The sequence below is a fragment of the Clytia hemisphaerica genome, unplaced genomic scaffold (assembly GCF_902728285.1).
Source record: "Clytia hemisphaerica strain Z4C2 unplaced genomic scaffold, Clytia hemisphaerica genome assembly, whole genome shotgun sequence".
In the NCBI taxonomy this organism is placed as follows: domain Eukaryota; kingdom Metazoa; phylum Cnidaria; class Hydrozoa; order Leptothecata; family Clytiidae; genus Clytia; species Clytia hemisphaerica.
The window spans coordinates 318,852-344,456 of record NW_027104613.1 but is presented as its reverse complement, the minus strand read 5'-3'; the positions used below and the strand labels follow the sequence as shown (position 1 = coordinate 344,456).

The following is a 25,605-nucleotide window of genomic DNA, read 5'->3' as shown; positions in this document are numbered from 1 at the left end:
ATGAGTCTTTCATGAGAATTGTCGAGATTGGCAGCTTTTAGAAGCCGATATGCTAGCAGATCATCTGGGTAGTTAATATAGTTCTTTATCTTATAATATCTTTTGTCAAATTCTGTTAGAAAATCTCGTATCTTCTTCTCTTTTGTTCGTCTATAAGTCTCAAATTTCTCAATGGCATCAAACTTTTCTGTCAACTTATCCTTTGCATAGATCTTATCAAGCCTATTGATGATGTTTTGAACTCCATTTTCAGAAGATATCTGCTCTCTCGAAAGTTCCAATGCAGCTTCTTGTGATTTCCCGTCAAGAGTGAGTACAAGGGACGGTCCTTGCTTCTTTTTGTCTAATGTTGTAAGCTCCGTCCAAATTCCAATTAATTTCTTCCAATCCTCATAGTTCTTACTTTGGGATAGCAGAGGAGGAGCTTTATTATATGATGCTGATGTTGCCATTTTTCTCTGCTACCATGAAAATTGAAGTAAGTTACCTTGTTGTTGGTAACCATAAAACAATATCTCCAACAAAACAATAAACAATATTTCTCCAATAAAACAATTAACGATTATTAACTCCACAACACGAGTAACGTTTAACCATAAAACAATATAACACGACTTCAATATAAATAACTCCAACAATGAAACCATAAAACAAACAATGTACAATTTCACTTGTATAATTCCAAGCTCCTCCACAGCTATTATTTAGTTAGTTTATTGATAGTCTAAAGGTAAAAGTATCAAAGGCAACATCTTCAATTGTCTTGACTTGTTTTGTTACACGGGTGTCATCAGCAAAGGACTTCACAAAGCTAAGATATCTTTGTCAATATCACCAATGAGTATAAGAAAGACCAAAGGACCCAGGACACTTCCTTGAGGGACTCCTGATAAGACATCTTGTGGTTTTGACTTCACACCATTTACAAGCACTGACTGCTTTCTTCCTGTAAGAAAGGAATTGAACCATTGTAGTATTTTTCCATCAATTCCTAGTTGCTTTATCTTGTGTAGGACAATTGCAACTTTATCGAAGGCTTTTGAGAAATCTAGGTAGACAACATCTGCATTTGCTTCTTCGTCAAGTATATTCAATATCAAGTCATATTGTTCAAGCAATTGACTTAGACATGAGCGTCCACTTCTGAAGCCATGCTGGCTTGGATTGAACAGATTATTTACATCCATATGTTGTACTATATGTGATCTAAGTACTTTTTCAAATATTTTTATGACATGTGATGTAAGTGCTACTGGTCTGTAGTTTACTACCAGTGATCTGCTACCCCCTTTTTGGATTGGTGTAATTGAGCTTTGTTTCAGTTGACGTCATAAACGTTGACGTCTTACAAACTAAAAAATTGAATTTTTCCAGAATGGTTCATTTTTTCTTCAAAAGATACATCTTTAGTTAAAGTTTGAAGGGAATTGAATGAGGCATTCTGGTGAAATTCAACTTTAAGTTTTTATGATATCATACCGGGTGCACCAAAAAAAATTATACAGATTTGTCAAGATATTGTAAGCTTCAGGATTTAAATTTTTTGTTCATTCTTTTTTTATTGTATAGAGGGTGCTCTAACTTGAATTTTGCATAATAGCATTTGAAAAAGCAGTTCGAAAGTTATTTTCAAAAAACTAACTTTTTTTCCATGTCGAAATTTCAAAAAATCATTAAAAACAGCAATCACGCTATAAATAAGACAAAATGACAAAAAAACAATTTCCTTGTTTCTTTTATTCTTTTTTCTCTTAGCTTATATTTTGCTAACAGTTTGCCCATCTTATTTGCACGTCATGAACATTTCCAACACCATCAAACTGAATGCAGACCCAAGTTCTTTTAACAGCTAGTCGAGGAATGGTGATCTATTTTTTCAATAATTTTCTCACATAGCATAACATCAAAACCTTGGAGATTTCCAAAAAAAATTTTCAGCTTTTCCAAAAATATTATCTTACATGGGAATAGCTTGTGACCAGTTTTGATGAACACAGTTGCATTTTTTGGTATTTTTATGTATAAACAAGGTAAGGGTCAAAAAAAAAAGTTTGCTCGCTGTTTTTCATGTTTTTTTGAAATTTCAATTAAAAAAAAGTCAGTTTTTTTTAATAATTTTCGAACTACGTTTTCAAATTTAATGTATAATAGCTCAAAATTCAAGTTAAAGAGCATCCTCTATACAATAAAAAAAGAATGAACAAAAAAAATTAAATCCTGAAGCTCACAATATCTCGACAAAGTTTTTTTTGGTGCACCCGGTAGATTATGACGTCATAATCAGTTCTTCCAGTTTTTCGCAAAAATGAGCAGAAAACAATTAGGTTAACCTAAGGTTGGAAACTACATCATAGTACCCTTCATGTTCAGTCATTTTGTTTTGTCATTTTCTGTTGACTAATGCAGTCTAAAAATTATGGTAATTTTCAGTTTTTTAGACATGCCATAACTTACCTGAGTCCTGAATTAGGCAAGGGAACGATTTTCAATACTTTTTTAATAATGTATCAAGTCATTACGAATGTCTTACTTTAATGAAAAAAAACAATAATGGTCAACAATAGGCTGCAATGTTTGTTCTATATGTTAAATATATGTGAAGTAACTCATAGAATTTCTGTCCAGCTATATATCTTCTTTCAGGAGATTTGGGTGGCAGAGCAGCATATGCATTTCGTCCTTATTAGGACTTGTCATCACTGCATACTGCACCCTGGCCATAAAGAAGAAATGGACAGAAGTATAAAGTATAGTATAAAATTAGTATAGTATATATAGCCAAAGAAGTATTAAATCTTCAACTATTCAAAAAATGCAATTAACAAAAAAAGACAAAACAATATTCAATACCAACAAGGGGACACCACAGATCAGTAAAGCCCGAAGGGCTAGATTTGCGGCTTTTATCGAAAAGTGAAGCCTAAGTTTGGAAGGATTTCCTACCAAAGTCACGTGACTAAAATATGCAATTTCACCGGTTTGAGAGATGTGAAATAGCGTTTGCCGCCTACTTTTTTTGATCTCGCGCTCCGAAAACAATTAAAATGCTAGATCCTATCCATCGGCACGAAATTTAAAAAGTCAAATTTTTGCTTCACTTTTTTTTGCTGGAGAAAGCTTAAAGTTGCCTATCTAGCCCTTCGGGCTTTACAGATATCTGTGGGGGACAACAACACAATGAAATTGACTGGAATTGATGATAAAAAAATATTTTTTCCTCTCTGTGCACTAAGCATAGAAAGATTGTTTCAATTAGCTATTCTGACCTACTTATTATTGTTGTCTCTAATTCTAAAGACAGGTGACGGATTTAGAGAAGTGATTTCAACATTAGACCAATTTACAGTGATTGGTGCTTGAATTTGAAAATCAGGGAAGTGCGAAACAGATCTTTGTTCATCAGGTTAATTATAGCCAAAAAATTGCCATAATTAGTACAATCCTGAATCTGCTTATGGAATGCTTGGTTTTGGAAAAGACTCATTTTATTATGTTAATGTATTACACGAATTGAATTTTGTTAGCAATAAAAAAAACACACCATTATTTCATTTCAAACAAACGTGTCTGATACTGGATCAGTCCCAATTATAGACCAAACCATTTTTTATTAAACTTTTTGGTCTGTTTTTAAATGGACCAAAACCTCACACTCAAGAGTCAAATGGGTTCTTGGGTTCAATTATATCTTACAATGAACAAAATAAAACATAACACATTTTTTTCTTTACGATATTTCGACCACTTTACGTGTCTTTTTCAAGTTACAATGAACAAAAATAAGGTTGGGGTACCCAGTTGGTGAGAATTCTAAAAGTTTATCTACCAAGTGCCTCACAAAAAAGTTTCTGTCTTTGAAATTAATTTTCCCAAGGCTTAAAAATGTTAAAAAAAACCAATCCATTTCCATTAGAAAGAAGAAAATATAAACTTAAATTTTGATGGGTCATTTATTAAATTTGGTTCATTAGATCAAAAGTTATGCTTCGTTGAATAAAAAAGTTTCAGAAAAAGCTTGAAAACGTTGAAAATTAACCTATCGTAAAATATAAGATATAAAATGCTTGTTTGAATTTCACATTTGTTTACTTTTTTAGTTATTCTTTTTAGCGTTGAAAACGATTTAATAAATCAAGAAGCTTCTGCTCTAAACAAAAGTTTGTGTAATAGCATTTGTTTTTATTTTGCCATTTGGTAGATTTGGTGGATTGTGGGTAGTTTATGCGCAAATTCAACTGGGTTACCCAGTAAATGGGTAACTCACTCTAATAAAGGTGAGTCTCATTGTGTTGCAAGTGGACATTGATCAATCAATCTCTGTTTTTCATCATAGGTGTAGATATTGAAACAGACTGTAAAGAATAAAGATACAGATTCAAAAATGGTAATTATTATTTTTTTCCTGTCTGAAAATTATTATTTTATTTTAAGATTATTTCTCATCATGTGGCGTTGCAAAACAGTTTGACTTGGGCATAACCGCAGATATCTCAAGTAGTTGCTTCTTTTTTTTGTCTTATCAATTTGCTGCTATAGATATCTTATATAAAATACTAGATGGAGCTTCTTCGTTCCCAGCTGCATCCTTACTACAGGGACGTCTACAATTTCCTTGCGTGAGCTTCGTCATTTTAGTCTCGTAGTATTTCAACAGGTAAATCCATTGAGTTTAAAGCCCATAAAGCTAGAGACGAATCTTCAACCTTTCTAAAGCAATAAAATATGAACCCTTTTCAAATAACTGATAAAATCTAGAGCTTTCATATTATATTTTTCAAAATATTGAATGTGGCGGTAAGTATGAAAGCATTGCAAATCATGCCTATATTGGTATGTTCATTTTTAGGGTGAAAGAAAAGGAGTAAACAAGTATTACCCACCAGATTATGACCCTTCAAAGGTACTGCATTTTTGTTTTATATAATTTAGTTTGATTACCTGTTTGTCTGATCTAATGTTTGTTGTTGGGGTTCCTGAAACGCTACCATTATTAAATAAGGACAACACATACAGTACCGTAGCAACTGGGGGGCAAATTTTTTCAAAAAAGGTTATTTTGCAAAATACAGTTTTTTTTTTTTAATTTGTCATAATTGTCTTTTATGTGCATGTTTTGAGTGTATTTTTTAAAGCAATCTAGAGCTCAATTTTCAAAATTTCCCCCCTCGGGCCAAACCATGGTTGGCCCTCGCGATGTCACTAAACTTCAGCCCCCCCCCCCAATATGAAAATGCTTCCTACGCCACTGAACACATAAAAGAAACCCATCATAGCTGATACATCTATGGGCATTCGTATATTTGGACAACTTTCGATGTTTTTGAACCCAGTGTGATTCGCATGTTCTATACTGGATAGTAAGAAAAGTAACGAAAATTAATTTTGACTGATAATTTTAATTTTAAATCTTATGACAGGCATAAAACCTTAAAAAATTTCATGGTGGGGGGGGTAAGAGAATTTTTTGTAGAAGATTTGTTTAGTGATGTGTTTTTTTGTTTTTTCCCAAATTGGAAGTTTTATTTACAGCATAGATTTAGGCATATAAATTTTTTCACAAGAAGTTAATTCCACCATGGGGAGTTGATGTTTTTAATGTGTTTTTACGTAAGCTTTTCTAAGATGTAAATCTTTTTTTTTTCATGCAGGGTGGACTTAATGCTTATCATGGCACGCATGCGCTACGTGAACGAGCCAAGAAAATTGACCAAGGCATCCTCATTATTCGGTAAGGTATTACTTTCAGATCCTAGACTGAGATATTTCTGTCATATCAGGGAGGAGGTTTGACTCAGGTACCACCACCCCTTTTTAGTATAGAAAGTTATAACCTTACTCCGTAATTCGGAATTTTCTTAACCCGAACAAACTTGTGTTCCCCGTGTGTGTTCAATATATGGGGACTCCACTGTACACCCCTGAACAGTTAGTACACATTTTTTTATAAGAATATCCAAAACTTTTGAAGCCTTTAGACAGTCTTAACTGTTCGAATTTCAAGCCTACAAATATTTTTAACATGTTCTTATTTTCCCCATTTTTTAAGTATTTTTGTCCATTTTTCTAAGAAATTGGCTGTTTTTGAGTCCGCGAAGCCTTAAAATGTTCTTAACTTGCAGTACTAACTGGTTAACTTTCCAAGTGCTAAGCTCTATATTAGAATGACAACTGAACTATAAAAGTAAAGAAACTTAAATTGAGTTGGGAATGGGTCATCAACGTCCCCAGCGCAAGTCGGCCTTAGTATCGACAAGGAGAAACAAGAAGTTGTTCTCTCGTTTTGTTTATGTGATTCGAAAATCACAAGATTGGAATAAGTGTATATAGTTGTTATTGATTTACAAGTTACACTTGTAACAACCGTTTGAATTTTCTGAGTCCCCAACGCAAGTCGGCCTTAATGTCGATAAGAAACCCTTGTAACCGTTTGAGTTTGACAAAGCTCTAGTTTTAGACGGTCGACTAACTTTCTGCCCTGCCTATTCAAATTGTTTGAGCAGGCGAAAAATGGGCGCAAAGTTGGTAGTTAAAACCTTTGCTTGGAAAAGATCGAAAGAAGTCTTTGCATTGACGTCAAAAGAGGGCAATGCATTGACTTTAGACAGCCCACTTTATACCAACTTTAATTCACAATTAGAATCGGTAGGGCGAAAAGTGGGCCATCTAAACTAGAGCTAAGCAAGAGTCAAAGTAAAGGAGATTTTTCATTTAGAAGAATCTACTAAAAAACGAAACCCTTGTAACCGTTTGAGTTAGAATAAGCAAGAATCAAAGTGAAGGAGATTTTTTGTTACGAAGAATCTACTCTTTAATCGACTTTAATTCTGTTTTTTTTTTATCAGGTTTGAGATGCCTTACAATATCTGGTGCAATGGCTGTGGAAACCACATTGGGATGGGTATGTTTGAAGCAAATGAATTATATGTTAAACATGCTAAAACATGGATCAAAAATGTACACCTTCGTCAACTGGCATTTTGAAGTTTTACCTGAAAGGCTTATAAAAGAATATCTTTGACCATGTTCAGACGTTACGGTTTCGTTAAGCTCCGAAACGAAACGGTTCCGAAACAAGTGTGAATGTCAAAATTCGAAACTTCAAAAATGAAGACGTTACAAAGCAAAACAGAACAGTTTGCTCCACTATTTTCATCAGAACGGAACTGCTTCGTTCCGTTGCTCCGAAACGTTCCGAAATAAGTATGAACACATTCTATCCGTAACAAATACCATACCGGAGCGAAACGAAACCGTAACGTCTGAACATGGTCTTTCTTCATTTCCTTCACTTTAACAGGTGTTCGTTACAATGCAGAAAAGCGGAGAGTTGGGGCCTACTATTCAACGCCCATCTACAAATTCCGTATGAAGTGTGCTTTGTGCGACCAATTCTTCGAGATAAGAACCGACCCTCAGGTAATTTGTCACCACTTTTTACCCCTAGGTCTAGGTGGCCGTAGCATGAAGGTAGAGCATCCAGCTACGGTGTGCAAGGTTGTGAGTTCGATCCCCAGCCGGGTCATACCAAAGATTTTCAAAATAGTACTTTATGCCTCTCTGCTTGATGCTCAGCAATTAAAGAGACGGGTCAAGGGTAAGTGGAGAAATGGAGTGGCGTCCTCGCCTACCTTCGAGTAGACAGCTCGAGAAAAGGGAGCCTTCGGGTCGCCCTCGACTCCGATTGCAAACTAGGCGAAATACACCCACCAAACCTTAGCGGTGCAGCTGGCTTTTCAGGGGACTAGTGATGAATTTATGAGGAAAACTTGTTCCCGGTGCACGGCACGGCTATTAGTTACCCAGACGGCACACGACGTCAAAACAACGTCCATGTGACATTCATAACGTCCAAATAACGTTACTTGAACGTTGAAACGACGTTGTGTGCCAGCTGGGTAGCACTGAGGTCCAAAGGAGGTCTGAAACCTAATTTGGATGGTTTGCTTTTTACTTTCACTAGAGTCTACTTCAAACTGAACTTTTTTTTTTGAAATTTATTGATGACACTGAGTCCAGTTAAGTAGAGTAGGTGCATTTGACAAGGTCCCCCATTTTGAAAGAGTAACAAAAAAAACTACAGTGGTGTCTATAAGAAAAGTTTAAATTGACACTGGGCTACCCTTTGACTTGACTCCGTTTGTTGTAAAAGACGACAAAATGTCGAAGATAAAAGGTAGTTACTTTTCCTCATAAAGTTTGAAAGAGGTGGACGCATCGACAGGTGACTTTCTACCGACTGAATATTATAATTACCATTTGTTAATGTTTTTACAGAATTGTGATTACGAGATTCTCAGCGGTTGCCGCCGTAAAGAAGAAAGATGGGATACAGAAGCCGCCGGAAATGTTCAGACCACTCGTAAGTCATTTCGGGAAATTTTCAGGTGAATTGATTGGGTTACCTTAGAAAAATCGGGGAACGATGGGACACAGAATCCAACGGATATGATCAGACCATCGTAAGTTAAATCGCGAAATTTTCAGCCTTCTTAATCGGGTTACCTGAGAATATCGTGGTTAAGATACAGAAACGGCCGAAAGTGTTCAAGTGACTCTTAAAGCCAAATTATGGAAATTCTGGGTGTATTTATCAGGTTACCAGAAATTGAATCAGGAATAATGGGATACTGAATCGGTATTTAAAGACCATTTATCGGCACAATATCAAGGTCATCGTTTCCGAAACAAAAACGTAATGGTTTGTACGTTAGGTAGAAATTTTCAATTTAATTCAAGTAGATAATGATAATCAACATTATATTTACCTCACTTATCCAAACCATAAATCTAAACTTTTCTTTACAGATCGAGAAGTGAAAGAGAAGATGATGACAAACGCTATGTTCCAACTAGAACACAATGCAGAGGACAAAGTGAAAGTTAAGAAACTAGCCCCGACTCTTACTAGACTGGAAGAAATCCGAGATACATGGGACGACGATTTTTCAGTCAATCAGAAGTTGAGGAAAAAGTTTCGGAAAGAAAAGAAAGAGATTAAGGATAAAGAGGTATGGAAACTAGATCTCAGGCTCTTCAAATTCACAACGTTCACAGGTTACATCAATAACTTTCATGACGGTTTAGTTCAATTAGGTCCGAGGGCCCTTTACCACTGGCGGATTTAAGACAATAGAGCAGGTACGTCGAAAACATGCTACGGAGTGCAACGCTCGTTAATTGACAATGAAATTACAATTACAAATCTCTTCCCCTGATAAGTTCGACTATAAAACCGCCTATACTTTACATTTAGTTCAATTAGGTCCAAGAATCCTTTAATTTACTTAGTTCTAAGAGTCCTTTAATTCGATTAGATCCATAGGTCCAATGACCTTTTACATTTAGTTCAATTAGTTCCGAGGGCCCTTTAATTCACTTAGTCCGGAGAACCCTTTAATTCGATTAGGCCCAATAGGCCTTTAGACCGATTTTGTATTAGGGTCTTTTGTATTAATTAGGAATCTCTATTAGGTCCGAAGCTACTTTACAAGAATCCGTCCTGAGCGAAAGGTTAGGTCTGCATTTGGTTGGGGACTGTGCATTAAAAGACCGTGAGCTCGGTGACCTAAGATTATCGTAAGAGCTCTCAGAGTTTTCTTTAAATAATGGGTTCTTATCTTGTCTACACAAGTTCACTAAAAAGAAATAATTTAGGAGATAGGATAAATTTGAAAACGAGCCCCGGGTATACAGTAACAGAAGTCAAATTGGTTGGTCCTCCTGAATGAGTTCAATAAAAATTTCAAACACAGAAGCGACTTCATTTTATTTTCATAAAATCAAAAATTTATTCAAGACGTTTCTGTGTCATCCGACCACCATCATCAGTTTAAAAACATTGAAATGAAAAAGTAACAGAAGTGTTTACAGTGTGCTGAGCTTTTTTTTCGTATACCATCAATTACTGCTGTAAGCTCCGCGTGTATATATTTTTCGTCTTACATTTCCTTTAATGGACGCTATGATCGGCTAAGTTATGGAGAGATACTAAAACTTGTGCCCTTTTTTAATTGATTCATTGATAAAATTATGGCCCTAAAAGGTCGATTCATTGAGGCTTTTCCTTTGACGGCAACTTACCCTTTGTCTCGATTAATCATTACTTCTCATGTTCTTTCTATGAGCAATATGGTCTGAGAGAGAGAGAGTGAGAGTGAACCATCCTAGATCATTAGGAATTGGCCTAGAAAAATTAAATATTAAATAAAATATCTCTAGGAAATTACTACGCGTAATAAAGCAAAACAATATAGCACTAAAAAATTAGACATTATGTAAAACTATTAATCATTCTACGCCATTCACAACGATCTTGCGCCAAAACAAACCAATTATCTTTATTGATATTAGCACGACGAAGTGCTTTATACATTCCACGCCCAAAAGTAAATTCAGGTGCACCCCTTGGTCTACGATTTTTGACCCATGAAGATAAAAACTTCCTCGGCATTCTTTCGAAAGACATTCTAGACACGTGACCGAGCCACGACAATTGCCTTTTTGTAATATAAACATCAATCGAAAGGATATTTAAATTTTCAAGCAACTCATTACTACTTATCCGGTGTAAATAAACGTGTCGACGATTTATTCGGTGCATTGAACGAGCACATCTATGATGAAATGTTCGTAATTGATTATAAAGATTTTCCGTTAAACACCAAGATTCTGCACCATACAGAAGAATGGGAAGGATGAGAATACAATAGGCAGCACCTTTGGCTTCATACGTTATCGATGGGTTTGAGAATAAAGAACTACGTAATGCACCAAAGGCATTACCTGCTTTTTTGATTCGACAACATACATCTTCGCTATCTTTACAGTCGCGGGTAATCATGGTGCCGAGGTAACAGAACTTTTCAACTACAGGGAAGAAATAACTTCCACCAATATTGATATTTGAAAGATCAGTATCATCAAAAGTGGCAGCGTTTCGGTAAGATTTCTCAGGAGCGGATACGAATAGAACTTCCGTTTTCGCAGGTTTGTCTGGATGTTCTAGGTCACCTTTATGGATTTCCATACCGAAAAGATCGAAATGTTCAACAAGTAGCGGTGAGTACTCAGCCAAAGTCTCGCGAGATTCGAAAAGTACTGCAGTGTCGTCTGCATATTCGGAGTCTTCGACTGGGAATTCGAAACCTTTGGCATTGTAACGACGACCCGTCATCTGGAAATCATTTTTTGTGTGGAAAAGACAGAGTGGTCGGTTCGTTTTCTTTCTCCAGGTGATCATGATTGCAGCGATGAAGATGGTGAACAGGGCCGGTCCTAATATGTCTCCTTGTTTGACGCCTATTGTGCATTTCAGCGTGTGGGACACTTCGTCGACTACGAATTTCACTTGGAAGGATGAATGAAGTGATTTGAGCAGCGAAACGAGCTTCTTTGGCGTACCGAATTTCTCAAGGACCATCCATAGAAGTTGGCGAGGGACCCTATCAAAGGCTTTGACAAGGTCTAGAAACAGTATCCAAGTCTCTTGATTATGCTCTCTGCGTTTTCTTTATTGCCAGCTTGAAGAGAAAACAAAAACCGCATCTACGCAACCCCTATCTTTTCGAAAACCGCATTGAGTTTCATGATCTAGGCTCTCGATAAGTGGTTGAAGTCGACTGTGAATCAGGATAGCAATTACTTTATAAGAGGATTCTAAGAGCATAATGCCTCGATAGTTCCCGGGCTTTCTTAAATCCCCCTTTTTAGGTAATATCCTGAGGAGACCAGTGTTCCAATCGGTAGGGCAAATTTCGTTCACCCATATATCAACGATAATATCTTTAAGTAGATTAAAACATACATTGTCCTCAAGTAGAGTTTTGAACATTTGAGGTGTAAGAGACGAATCTCCCGGTGCTTTGTTTTTGAGGCGACCGATGGCTTTACGTATCTCATTGTCATCTGGGATATAATCAATATTCGGAAAAATCGGTCGTTGTTCTAAGAGGTCTAACACAGATGGATCGAAAGTAGCTGGTCTGTCGTAGAGATTCTCAAAATGGTCACGGAACACATTAGCATTTTCTTCAGGGCTGGTACATCTGTCACCGTTCGGTTTCATCATCATCGTTTGCTTGCTTGGGGGAGGTTTTTCCATTCCCCTTTTTAAAAGTTTAATGCTGTCCCAATATTATGTAGTAGAGGCCACTATGTCTTCCCGTGTGCAGCAGCGTGTGCAAAGGGATTTTATGATTGAATATTGTTCCTTGAATGTAGAAGACCAAAATTTGAGAGGTGGGGCCGGGTGTGACCACTGACGTCATTGGTTACTATGGCAACCAAAATAAAAAGTCGTCAAAATTGAAAAATTTTTGTTTCATTCGAAAGAGCATGAAAAACCGATAAAGAAAAAGGTCACAACCTATATCTGAAAATGAATATATTAGGAGATATAAAGGAAATAAGGCAAAATGACGTCATAAAACGATGACGTCATAGAAAAATCTACTAAATTTGCCAAAATTCGAAAATTTTTGGTTTTTTGAAAAGAAGACCCTCCAGTGAACATAAAATATTATTACGAAAACGTTTGAAAATTCGTTTAAAAAAGTCTATTGGCCCCTACTAATGCCTGAGTACCGGTACGAGTAGTGTCTCTTTGATTTACTTTATCACAGACACTTTTAATCCAATTGTTCTTTGCCCTTGAGATGGCAGATTTCAACTGCTTCCGAGCGACACGAAGGTTTTCAGTGGTCCTTCTTGTAACACGATTCATTTTACATAGTATAGCAAGGTTTCTCTTTTCAATCAAATTTGACAATTCAGTTTCATTTTCGGTGAACCAGTCTGGACTAACACGAGCTTTTTGTGGCAATACAGTTGAAGCAGCAGAAGTCATAGCAGTAGTGAGAACTTCGTATTTATCAACAAGCGGATTCGAGTGTTGTATTCCATTCATTCCATGCTCTCGTTGCTTCTTTGCTCAGAACAATAGCAACACCTTCTTTTCCGCGTTTACTTTTATCAACATTTGCATCAAGACCATGGTGAATGAAAGTACAGTTATCGTGTTATTAATTTGTTCTTAAGTTTTGGCCAAATTCAGCGTTGTGTTCCTATAGAGATGTCACCTGAACGAAGAAATATTACCCTAAGTCTATGACAGTTTTTCATTTAGTTTGATTTAGGGGCGTTGCTAAATTTTTAGTAGTATATTAAGCGCTTTTGACACCCCATCTACGACTGGCAAGGTAGTGGTGTGACATTTGGAAGCATAGACTACATTAACATTTTTTATAAGAACATCCAAAATTCTGAATGCCTGCGGATATTCCTCATTGAGTTGAGTTTCAACCTTAAAATATTCTTAAAATGCTCTCAATTTCATTATTTTGTGTTTGTATTTCCTAACACTTGGAAATAGTCCATAGCCTTGCACTGGTCTTAACTCGTTCTTAATGTTTTTAGCATTGAAAATTTTGCAATCTTTATATGAGGTTGAAGTAAAAAGGTTTTGTTTGAAAGCCAAAGTAAAATTTTGAGAGCATTTGAAAAGACAAGCTTTTTAGAACTTTGTTTTATGATACCTCGCCTACATCTCAGGGAGTAAGTTTTTTTTCAATAAGTCTCTAATTTTCTTGTGTCAAAAATTCTTATACTAAAAACAATATGAAATTCGAGTATTTTTGGAAAATATCTCAGTGTGGGTGTACACTTAACTCTATCAATAAACAAAAGTCAATAACTCATTTCAGTGTTTATTTAAAGCCCATAAGTAAAAAACTGTCTCTTCAAGGAAAACTAGACCACTCCCTTTTTCTAAGGGACTGTCTGAAAAAATTGGACCAGACTCCCCCCCAAAAAACTCCATTACTATCGCCAATACACATCTTGAACAAGATCAGCTAAGTAAAGAAGCTTTCCTCCATACTAGATCTAGTTTTAGTGGCATAGATTTGCTGTGTGATCAAGTGAAAATAAAAAATGAAGACTGTCATAATACACCAGGCTACTCAGCCCTTCTAATTCGCGTCGATATTCGGCTATTCCCGACGTAAATTTGGCTTTTGTAATAGACGTAATAATGCTTACTGTACTATAGAACCCAGAATTTTTTGCCGACACAAATAAATCTGAATTAGAAAGGCTGGCTAATTATCAGCGCAACCCAGTCTATGAAAAAGTCATTAGTGGCCCCCGTTCAGTAGATGATAGACACCTTCTCGGCCCTTTTTTAGCTGCTATTTATTCTAAAAGATGCAGGGATGACCAAAACCTTTTTAATAAGGCCGATGAGCTTCTTGAGTCTATTATTCATCCATCATATGCACATTCTTTATAAGCAACCCTAATTTTCGGCTCAGGGATGGAGTTGCTAAGGATTTTTCAGATTTCAGCCAAAAGGTTGCTTATAGATTTTGAGCCAATAATCCTAGCAACTTTTTCATCTCATTTTATGTCCAAAATACCCCAAATACTATAAATACTATCGGTATACATTTTAATGCCAAATAATGCCGAAAACGCCTCTTTTTTAGGTATTTTTTGGAGCTTTCCCGGTTCATGCTCAGTTTCAGGGTTAGGTTGCTAAGGCCAATCTGCTTAAATTTTTGCCATTCTCAGGGCTGAGCAACTTTTTTGCTTAGTAAAAATAATGCGTTGATAAAAGGTTACAACGTTCTGTAAGAGATAAAACCGAGTTTATGTATCGGAGGATATCGAGAGCGACGGTAAGTGAAATGATACAAAACAAAGTCGATAGTTGATGTACGGCTCTATATCGCCTTTGCTCACCTAAACAGACGACGGTATTTTGGTGTTTTTACCGTCCAAAGTGGACGGTGATTTCCGTCAACATGTCAACTTTGCTTTATACCGTCCCCCTCGATTTATCTCGAATACATAAACTCGCTAAAGAGAGATCGTGCAGTGCAAAATAGAACCATTTCAAGGGCTTGTTGACCATATTAAAAAAGTCAACAAACTTCCATTGCAATTGTAAATAAACAAATGTATTGTCAGGTGCTTAAGATAACTTTTTACAGTATCATCATCAATACATTGAAATGTCTTATGGTATAAGATTTGCGGTCAAAACAATTCACGAAGAGGTCTTAACGCTTATTTTTGTCATATCTCCATACACAATCTTTTTATAAGCAACTCCAATTCCCCGATCAGGGTTCTAGCTCGTTTTTTGAAAAATTAGCTTTGGCCAACCCTTGATATTATACCATATTTATGCTCTTGAGTCAAGAGCTATCGTTTGCCGTAATTATGTTATCCAAAAAGCTTTTACTTAACAAGATATCAGTTAATTTCAGCTAATTTAAGGGCTCGAGCCTTAACAACTTGGTTGCTTATAAAGAAAAAAATGTGTATCCATCTATGTTGCTTTTGAAAGTGTCTTTCTGTATCGCCGGTATTTTCAAATCAATTCTCAACTTTTATTTTAAAATAATTTAGTGGCATTAGCTGGGCTGTTTTGGTAGATTTCGAATTTTTGATTCGTTACATGCTTTTTTATAAGAACATCCAAAATTTTTGAAGCCTTCTGATTTTCTTGACTTTTTAAGCCTTATAATGTTCTTAACATGTTCTTATTTTCACTATTTTGTGAGTATTTTTAACCATTTTCTTAAGAGATCGGGTGTTTTAAAATCCGCAAAGCCTTAAAATGTTCTTAACTTGTTCTTAACATTTTGGCCATCGAAGCTTTATGTTCTTATATAGTTTTTTTTTATAAAAAAGACGTGTATCGAACACTTGTGTAAATTTTGGGCTAGATTACGAGGTTGATTTTACCATATTTGAGCCAGCAATTATATCCCTTATCTCATTCCTTCTCCTGTCTATTGGGAAACTTTAACACTTTATTTTCAAAGGTTGTATGCCATATGACCTATCACTTCCTAGTCGTCGCCAAGGTAGAGTCTAATATACCTCGCACCTTTTTTCGAGCACAAATACATTAATAGTGTGGTTAAGTATTGGTTCACGTTTTTTTATAAGAACACCCAAAATTTTTGAAACTTTCGGATGTTCTTAACTTTTTGAGTTTCAAGCCTAAAAATGTTTTTAACATGTTCTTATTTTCACCATTTTGTGTGTAATTTTGTCCGTTTTCTTAAGAGATCTGACGTTATAGAGTCTGCAAAGCCTTCATAGTGTGCAGAGGGGTCCAGCCCCCAGCATTTTTCAGGGGGGCTAAGGAAAATAGCCCCCAGCTAAATTATAGAAACATAGCCCCAACCTTCACAAAGCAAAATATTAGCATGAAAAAGCATGAAAAAAAAATTTTTCAAGAGGGTTAAAACCTTCCCCACAGCATAGATTTTTAACATAATTTAAAATTTAAAAGCTCAGGGGGGTACATTCTATGCCTTAAAATGTTCTTAACTTGTTCTTGATATTTTGGCCATCGAAGCCTCATGTTCTTATAAAGTTTGCTCTTATAAAAAAGGCGTGTAGATAAATAACGACGAACGGCCTCCGTTCATGCTACACACTTTTCTACTAGCTAACTCGGAAGCAAGGTAGACTTACTCCGTAATTAAACCAATGTAGCTTCTAGAACGAATTTCCGGCTCATTTTTCGTTCAAGAAGCAGGGTGGAGCAAACCCTGGGTGGTGTAAGTCCACCTTGCTTTCCGATTAGCCTGTAGAAAAGCGCCGCTGCACGAACGAAGGCTGTAGGAAGTTCGTCTGTCCGCTTGATTAATCTATCGATACCCTAATCTCGCTAATGTCTCTGTAACTCGAACAGCAAGGGCCAAACAATCGGCCAAAATATCGTCCCCAGTGGAAAGTTATAGTCTAATTTTTGTCCCCGTCAGATAAGCAAATCTTCACGGCAAAATACTGTGCTATTGTTTCCATCCCTACTGAATTTTATGGCTCGAAAACAATGGAATTCAAATCTCCAGCTTTAAAAAACATGGGAATATCCATCCCCATCGAGTTTTGGTCCGTTACTTTTATCTCTACTGGCTAAAAAAATCCTACCGGGTCTGTGAGAAGGGGGTGTTAGAAGATGGTCTTTTCATGAGAATTTATTAAGACATCTTCCCGGTACCAACGAATTTTCTCGGCGCTAAAGAGGTTCAGGTTATCAAAGGCCGACTATCATTCCTCTCCGATGAGAAATTGGCCCGCTTCTTCAGAGCTTTAGCGTGGGCGGCCGCCAATCCGCCATCGGAATATCAGATAACAGATAGCAAGCATGACGTCAGACTACGTGACCTTTTGATTCAAACCGTATATTATCTCAATATCCGCCCGTAATAAAAGTATGTTATGTAGTATGTTGGTGTCTAGGCTTCATGGCACCGTTATAGATAGACCTAAAGTGTCTGTGACCTTTTATCGTTTTCCTTCCTTGTTGCCACAAGTAAATATTTTGTGAAGATTTACACCTTTGAGAATTCCCAAAAATAGTTTTTCCTTTCTTCCTGAATCTATATTTTTTGTACCATATCAATGGATTCACACCTTCTCTACTCTGGATTTTGACCGTATGTCCTCTATTTAGTACCGCCCTTTAGTTAGCTCGTGGCCACTTTAGGCTTTTTGATAGACTGGATGGCGCTGATAAGGACTTCACTGGACTCAGCGCCGTCAAAATCATCAACAAGCAAAGTTCAGTCTCTAGTCTACCCTTCTTCAACGAGCGCCGCACATAAAATAAAAAACTTGATGAAACGCCCTAAAAGGGCTTCAGTTGCTCATTTTCCCTGGAGGGGGGTATTTAGGCAAAATAGGGTACAGGGAAGTTCCGGTGGGCAAGGTCCTTTCTTTAGGATCTGAAGATTTCTAACAAGAGATGTGCACCTGACAGGGTCGATTTTTCCTTATTTTGGACAATTTTCAGGATGGAAATTGAAACATAAACAAATAATTAAAATGTACCCTAGCCAGCGACACGAGCCCCCCCCCCCCTCCGAATGATTGCGTATTCCATGGAAGGGGGCAAAAAGACTCTAAAAATTACATTGCATTGTCTTATATAACAGCTTGAGACATGCACCAATTTTTGCACACGTTTTTTTCTTTCTTTCACTTGACTTGGCCTAACTCTCTGTCTGTCATTCGATATTTAATGCTTTGTAAGAAAAGATAGCAGTAACCCTTAAGCATTTGTTGATCTGTTTGATTTTTAATTCATCGGCTCCGATTACTGAAAATCTCTACCGTGAAATGCGTTTCATAGAATTTAACGGGAAAAGGAGGTTTTTGTGTCATGTTTTGATGGCCTTTCCTTTCGTAGTGTAGTTGACGCTCTCTAATTCGATTGTCAAGGGAAATTGGATTTTCATCGAATAAGGGAGCGTATCGAATAGTAGAATGTTGTTTATGAGAATTTCTTGCTGACGATGATTTCCATTATTATCGGTATAGATTATTAGCCGAATAAGATAGTATCACCAAGTAATTCAACCACATTGGGTTTTCGCTACTCCGTACCCCGGTAACTCTTAGTACTAAACTGTTCCAGCTTAGACGATGTTTACGGAGGTAATAAACGCTGGAAAAAAAACTATGCGTAGACCAGAAGTCACAGCCGACGATGGCATAGTCGGAAAAAATTTCTGTGATAGATTTTCGATAAAACGACCGTTTCAAAAAACCGTGCGAAAAAAATTACACTCAAAAACCATCCCTATAGACCTTTTCATAAGTTACGTCACGAACATCACATAAAATCCGTTGGAAGTAAATCACCATGGCAATAATTTCAAAACGAGGCAAGTGATGTGCGTGACATAATTTATGAAAAGGTCTAGCTTATGAGAAAAAGTTCCACCGGGCACTAAGGCATGGGTGTATCTTGGAAAGAAAATATCTTTATGTTATCGCGACAGTTTTTTTCTCATTTCATTAGTGTTTTGGCAACGCTTGTACTCACGTCGAGAGTGAAAGAAAAAGTCGCTAATCCCTTTTTTTACCTTAGGCCCCATATGTTACTTTGATGCCAAAACTTCCCCCTAAGTTTCCGGAAACAAGTCTGTTAAAACATAAATCAAAAAGGACCGAACCGATTATAGATTATTGACTTTTGAGTTAACAACATCATACATGTTTTTTATATAAGAACAAACTATATAAAAACATAAGGCTTGGGTGCCCGAAAAATTAAGGACAAGTTAAGAATATTCTAAGGCTTTGCGGACTCTAAAACACCCGATTTCTTAAGAAAATGGACAAAAATACTGACAGTTCTTAGATACTAACCCTTTGAGTGTCACTGAGACAGTTTGTTTTGAGCCAGTTAGCTCAACAGTGACAGTGCCATCCAAATCGTTTAAGAATCCTTGACCAGTTCGGAAAAATAAACATTTTAAGGCTTTGAGGACTCTAAAACACCCGATTTCTTAGGAAAATGGACAAAAATACTCACAAAATGGTGAAAAAGGACACTTTAGGCTTAAAACTCAAAAAAGGCTTCAAAAGAATTGGATGTTCTTATAAAAAAAACGTGTAGGTTCAAAATGCCGTTCTGCTTAATGTCCTTTTTTGTAAGAACGTAACAGAAGTAGATTCTACAGTTCAAGAATTGTATAATGTAATTTAATAAGTTCATAATAATAAAGTATCAATTTGTTATTGTTTTCTAGTGACCCTTTTACAAGTGTTATTTATGACAAAGGAATCACCCGTTCTTCCGTTTGTTTATGTTGTAGTAAGTAAAGGAATCTCCCGAAAATATAAAAAGTCTCTTTCTACAGTGCATCTAAAGTAAATTATCTGCATTCTCAGCCTGGGTGTTACCCAGTATGTACAAAAGGCCACTGGAGTACGTCTTAACGACGAGGAAATTACGTCCTTAGTCCGTCCCCGACTATTTTCAGCATTCTTCAGCTATCTCCGGTGGACTTATACATCTTTGACGTGTAACGGAAGTTTGGAAACGAGTAGTCGTTGTATCGTGTTCCCAGCAACACCTATTTTTGAGTTTCTACAATTTAAGAGACTGGAATGATTTGGGAAAACCTGCAAATATAAAGATAGTAAAAATGGTCATATACTGGTCATATACTCAAGTCTTCTATCAAATTAAAAACTAACTGTCTCCACTATCAAACTGAAACCTGTACAATACAGTTAACGCTCTTTAATTCGATGTTCTTCTATTCGATATGCTCCATTATTCGATAATATTGAAAGTCACCGTCAACAAGAAAACTTTCATAAACGACGCTTATTCGATACGCTCCATTATTCGATGAAAATCCAATTCCCCTGGAATATCGAATTAGAGAGATCAAACTGTCATAACTTTTTTGCAGTCGTGACCCATCGAACCATCTTCTACCGCTACTGAAGTATGTTTACGAGAGGTGAAGGTTTATTAAGCAATACTTCCATTCATGTCGAGTAGTTTGTTTGTCTTTTTCCTTAAACTGTCTTTTTCTTATAAGAGCCAATAGATCTTTTTTGCAACCCGGCTGTTCTTATTTTCTAAACTTTTCTTATCATTTTTTATATTATCATTGAGGCTGTCTAGGCTTTTATACTTAATTTTTACTACTTTGATCCTTAAATTACTTGAAATCCAGCTCCGCTCAGCTCTTAACTATCGTTACGATTTTGAGACTAATTATAAAATAGTTCTTATGAAAATAAAGAGTGAATTTTATGATGGGACCTTTTTAACCTCGTGAGTTTGATCTATCTATTGGCGTATTTCGTCCTTCTCTCTTCGTTCAATTCGAGTGTAAATCAGTGTTAAAAATGCATGTCTGTCCCTTAGTAAAGCTCAAATTGAAGGTGTAGAACGATAAGCTATAAGCTGTAAGAAACTTTTTTCGCTAGAGGATGAGCAGAAGCCTAGCTATCACTGTGTCTCACTAACATTCTGCCGATTGGTAGTATGAAGGTTTCGATCACAGACTTGCACCGCAATGGACTGTGTTCGAATCCCAAACACTTCCAGGCAGTATGTTAGAGAAATATGGTGATAGACTCTCTACCTTCACTTATGTCTGTCCCTACTTTACCTGGGAAGCTTGCTCTTAGGTCACAGGCCATTAAAAAAGTTCGTATCCTTGTAATGTACCGATTCTAAATCCAAGATTTTCCATACCTTTACAAACAAACACTTTCAAATCTCATGCCGGTTATCCCGGGGAAAATAGCGGTGACAAATCGAATAGAAGTGACAAGAATCTTAGTGCGGAAATGGTAATCTTATACAAAACGACGATACTTTACCTGGGAAGCTTTGGGCTCTTATAGTTCACGGGCCATTAAAAGCTTTGTATCCTCGTAATGTACGGATTCTTTTGAAAGTATGAAATCTCAAAATGGATAATACATCCGCCTGGATGAAGGAGATGCAGAGGGGGCAACCGCTTCAGCAGCCGATATTTTGATGGACGCCGAAAGACGAGAATATCTAAAAAGCCATTGACTAATTTCGGCGCCTCTTTGCTTGTTTACATCCAAAAGTTCACGTTTTGCTTTGCTTGCGTTATAGTTTTGAAGACATTGCTCTTAAAATAAGTGGGCGCCAAAATTCAAAATTTTGAAATTTACAGCACGCCAAGTCCTCCAGATAACCCTTTTCGCACGTTTCCCAAAATGTTAAAACTTTGACGTCAGTTTTTTAAGGTGGTACATAATTTTGCTTTTGCTAGGGACGAAGAAGCTATTTCGAGTATTTTATATAAGATATCTATGCCTCAAAGCCCCTAAGCCCCACAGATAACCTTTTTCACACGTTTCCCCAAAATGTCAACTGTTCACCAAACAAGGAAGTAAGAAGGATAAAGAATCAAACATTTCACTGTCTCTATAAATGCAAATAAGGAGAAGGAACTAAAACCGTAATTCGCGGTTTCAATATTTGTATACAAAACCGGCTTTCAGAGGGACATGTTTGAACATGAATATTTTCGATCGAATGTTGTGTTTTGTTATCATTATTAAAATAAAGGCGCTTTTAAGGTATGCCCAGATGGCCTTGGTCCAAACCGCGCGTTGATATCGGCACGGAAAATGAGGTGTTGTGAATAGGAAGTTTATTGAAAGATTTTCAAAACATAAACAGTAAATATTACGTAGATGGGCTTGTATTTTGGACAATGGATTATGATTCTTGCAAGAAACGAGGGTTTGGCCCGGCGAACCGCAAATTATGTTGGTCCAAGGACTCAAATAAAATTAAACTGACTGCAGGTTTTCATTCATCACGGCGGTTCACGGAAAAATTAGTGGCGCTAGAGCTTGGAACAAACAAGTTTGTAAACACCTCCGCCACTGTTAACTCCCCGGGCTAACCACCGTTTTCAAATTTATCCCCCGCCTCCTAAGCTATTCCCACTTTTAGTGATCTTGTGTAAACGATAGGATCGTTTACCCGGCCCTCCAAGGATTCGCAACCAGCCGTCTCGGTTTTGTATGAGTTGAGCGAACCATGCAAGGACCGGGTTTTGTTACCGGGAAAAATTGAACCCTTTCGCGATGGTTCCTAATTATTAAAGTAATCTCATAACAGATCATATATTCTGGCGCATACCACGATCTACTCTCAAAGGAATATGATGATCTGACATTCATAAAACCGCGTTGCATTTTGTCTAAAATACAAAAGCGAAATGGATTCTAATGTTTATGACGGTGTTTGCGATTGTTTTGTCTTAGCCAATCACTTTGCTCAAGAGCTTAATATCGGGATGAAAACATCCACAGTGGCCTACTAAGCTTGATAGCAGACTCTGTTACGGTTCCCGTGCAATTCGTAATCTGTTCGGAGATAATTATTAAAGACACGTTTTTCCTTCTATTTTCTTTTTTTTTCGGACCAGTATGCTACTCCTTCTTACCCTTCTGACGGAATATGAGAAACATTTGTTGAATACTAAAGGACACGAAATCAATCGAATTCACAATCATTACACGTTTATTATACGAACGGCGAAAGGTTTTGAAGCTTTCAGATGTTCTTAACTTTTTTGAGTTTTAAGCCTAAAAACTTTCTCAAAATGTTCTTATTTTCACCATTTTGTGAGACTCTCGCTTATCCAAACTTCCATTATTCGAATCTTTTTGTAATTCGATCTTTTTTCTAGTCCCCGTCAAGGAGCAGACATCTTAAAATACTATCTATAATTCGAATCTCTGTAATTCGAACAAAAAAACTTCCCTGTTCGAGTTAGGATTAGTGAGGGTCAACTGTTATATTTTTGTGCAATTTCCTAATAAATTGAGTATTTCAAGAGTCTGCAAAGCCTTAAAATGTTCTTAAATTGTTCTTAACATTTTGTCCATCGAACCCTTATATTCTTATATAGTTTGTTCTTATAAAAATACTTGTATCACCTTCTAGAATTTCTTCCTCTTTATCATAACCCATCATATGCGAACAGCTAGCGAAATACTAATTGCGCCCGTCAAGGGCGCCTTAATGAGGAGTACCTAGGGAAAATCTCACGATTCAGTTTTCCGGCTCGATTATTCATGTTTGTTCTCGATCATTCATTTTTTATTTTGTGTTTTTTTTACGCATGTTAATGTTAACAGAGACAAGAGCTTGCTCGATTAAACTACTTTTCGTAGTATTTCCCCGATTTCCTATCTTTCTTCCGATCGGATTCATTAAAAGGTTATTCAAGATGGCTACCGGAACGATAGTGTTTTTGATCATTTGCATGCTGGCATTGCAAGTTTCATCTTTTTGAATTAGCTCTAACTTGGCAAATTAATTCTTGCATCAGAGACATGCCTTTTTGCATCGTGTAAAGACTTATTTTGCTCATTTTCGTTGATTTTTTATGAAAATTTTTACCAAAAGTGAGACTTATTTTTTGCTTTGTTTTGGTTTTTGTTATATTCCATGACATCCCATGATGCGATGGTTGATTGCATAAAAAAACATATTTCTGGGGCTTGGAGAAAGTTATGGATGGATTATTGGATGAGTCCTAACGTATAAATGTATGCCAAATTAGGCGGCTTTTCAGCACTTTCGATTGAAGACGGAATGTGATGACAATTCGATGAAATTTAGATGTATCTGGAATTTCATTACCTAAGTAAGATAAAGTATCTTTCAAATTATGGAAAAAATCCAGACGGTGCGATTATCGATTTGCATGATGCATTGGAGTTTTTTTTCACTGCTGCGATTTGATATTTAATACGATGATGCGATAGATGATTTGATGAACTTTTAGATCATTTATTATCATAAAGTGTTACTGGGATTTGATTAAGTAAGACCAAAGTATTTTTCTACAAATTATGGACAAAAATCCAGACGTATTAATTATTGTGATTGCGATTGATTGATGCATGGGTTGGGCGGCAATCGAAAATATGTTCCGTTCGCGTAAAAAATCTTCTTAAAATTGAGTCGGTCGGTCGGTAGTAAATTTAGTCGGTTTTTTTGGAAAATGGTTTCAAAGTATATATATAGTTTTTAATATTTATTCGTTCGCTTGATGAAAAATTCCGACAATTTTCTGACTCCTCTGACTAGGAATTTTTGTCTGCCAAGTTGGTCAGTCGGCTGACGCGAACAGAACATATTTTTGATTGTCGCCTTGGAGTTTTTCACCAAACTGCAATTTGATAATAAAGACGATGGATGATTTGATGAACTTTTGGATCATTTATTATGATAAAGTGTATATAAGTAAGACCAAAGTATTTTTCAACAAATTATGGACAAAATCCAGTTCTTGTGGTTATTAATTGCGATTCACAATTGTTTCAATAAACTATGTATCAATGCAATCAATATTTTATAGATTACTCATTGATTGCAATCGATAATCGATTTTATCTTTTTTTTTTTTTATTTATGTTTTACTGAAATAAATTTCTTTTAGATGACTTTGAGTGAATTATGTTTAAAAAAAAATATTGATTTTTGTTGTTCTGTTGTTGTATATTGATTTTAGGTGTTCTACACTTGGAAGCTGCTAAATTTATTTTTTCCTGCACAAGGACCATAAAGGAGTGGCAAAGAAAACTTCTTGTGTTATTTTTAAGAAAACTATATATTGTTTTGTTTTAACACATTTTCCTTGCAGTTCTTATAAATAAAACTTAAAAAAGCAAATTTTATTGCAACTTTCTGACTCATTTAACATGTCATTGAAATGGTTTACAGAAACTGTAATTATTTGGGCCTCCTGCTTTTTGTTTCCTTGGTTATCACTAACCGACGTCAGTTTCCCAGAAAAACATTGCAACGGGCGCATCATAGCCTTGGCTATTAGCTAGTATAACAAAACTGGTCTATTTTTAGAAGTCACGTTAGCTTTCGTGCCACATTCTTAATCGATGACGTCATCTTTTTTTTCTTATTTCATAATGGCCTAAAAACGCGAGAATTAGATGATTCTTTCTATTCCTATTGTATTCTTTGATATTCAGTTTTCATTTGTGAGAATTTTTTTAACCGCGTGTGTTAGGTCATTTTTTTCTTCTCTAGACTTTTCGTGATCCACTATAGTTGCATTTTTTAGTTTGTGTGTGAGTTGCACGAAACTCCTTTCTCGTTCATTTTGAAAGATCTCGATAGAAACTTTCGATGATGGCTACACGCGTTTCTAAACTACTTCCTCGCTTTCAATGTCAATTTATAAAACTCTAGATTCTCTATAACTCGAACCTCCTCATTAACTCAGAAAGATCTTCTGGCCAGTCTCCATG

The 25,605-nt window shown here is 36.3% G+C and overlaps 2 protein-coding genes across 4 annotated transcripts in view; one reads left to right on the top strand and one right to left on the bottom strand.

Moving 5' to 3' along the window:
* LOC136824375 (coiled-coil domain-containing protein 130 homolog) overlaps positions 1-25,605 on the top strand; it is a 38,160-nt gene that overhangs the window by 9,098 nt on the left and 3,457 nt on the right. For all 3 annotated transcript variants that reach the window (XM_067080528.1, XM_067080526.1, XM_067080527.1), the window contains exons 2-8: positions 4,334-4,384; positions 4,847-4,900; positions 5,649-5,728; positions 6,843-6,898; positions 7,298-7,416; positions 8,275-8,359; positions 8,806-9,008. In XM_067080528.1, coding sequence (XP_066936629.1) covers positions 4,382-4,384; positions 4,847-4,900; positions 5,649-5,728; positions 6,843-6,898; positions 7,298-7,416; positions 8,275-8,359; positions 8,806-9,008 — 600 coding nt within the window. In that variant the 5' untranslated portion in view covers positions 4,334-4,381. The remainder of the gene's footprint in view (positions 1-4,333; positions 4,385-4,846; positions 4,901-5,648; positions 5,729-6,842; positions 6,899-7,297; positions 7,417-8,274; positions 8,360-8,805; positions 9,009-25,605) is intronic.
* Positions 804-1,187, bottom strand: LOC136824360 (uncharacterized). Its single transcript, XM_067080515.1, has one exon. The coding sequence runs from the start codon at positions 1,185-1,187 to the stop codon at positions 804-806; it is 384 nt and encodes a 127-aa protein (XP_066936616.1).

Excerpts from the sequence above, each read along its gene's own strand:
- LOC136824360 (XM_067080515.1), bottom strand. The coding sequence starts at position 1,187 with ATGGATGTAAATAATCTGTTCAATCCAAGCCAGCATGGCTTCAGAAGT.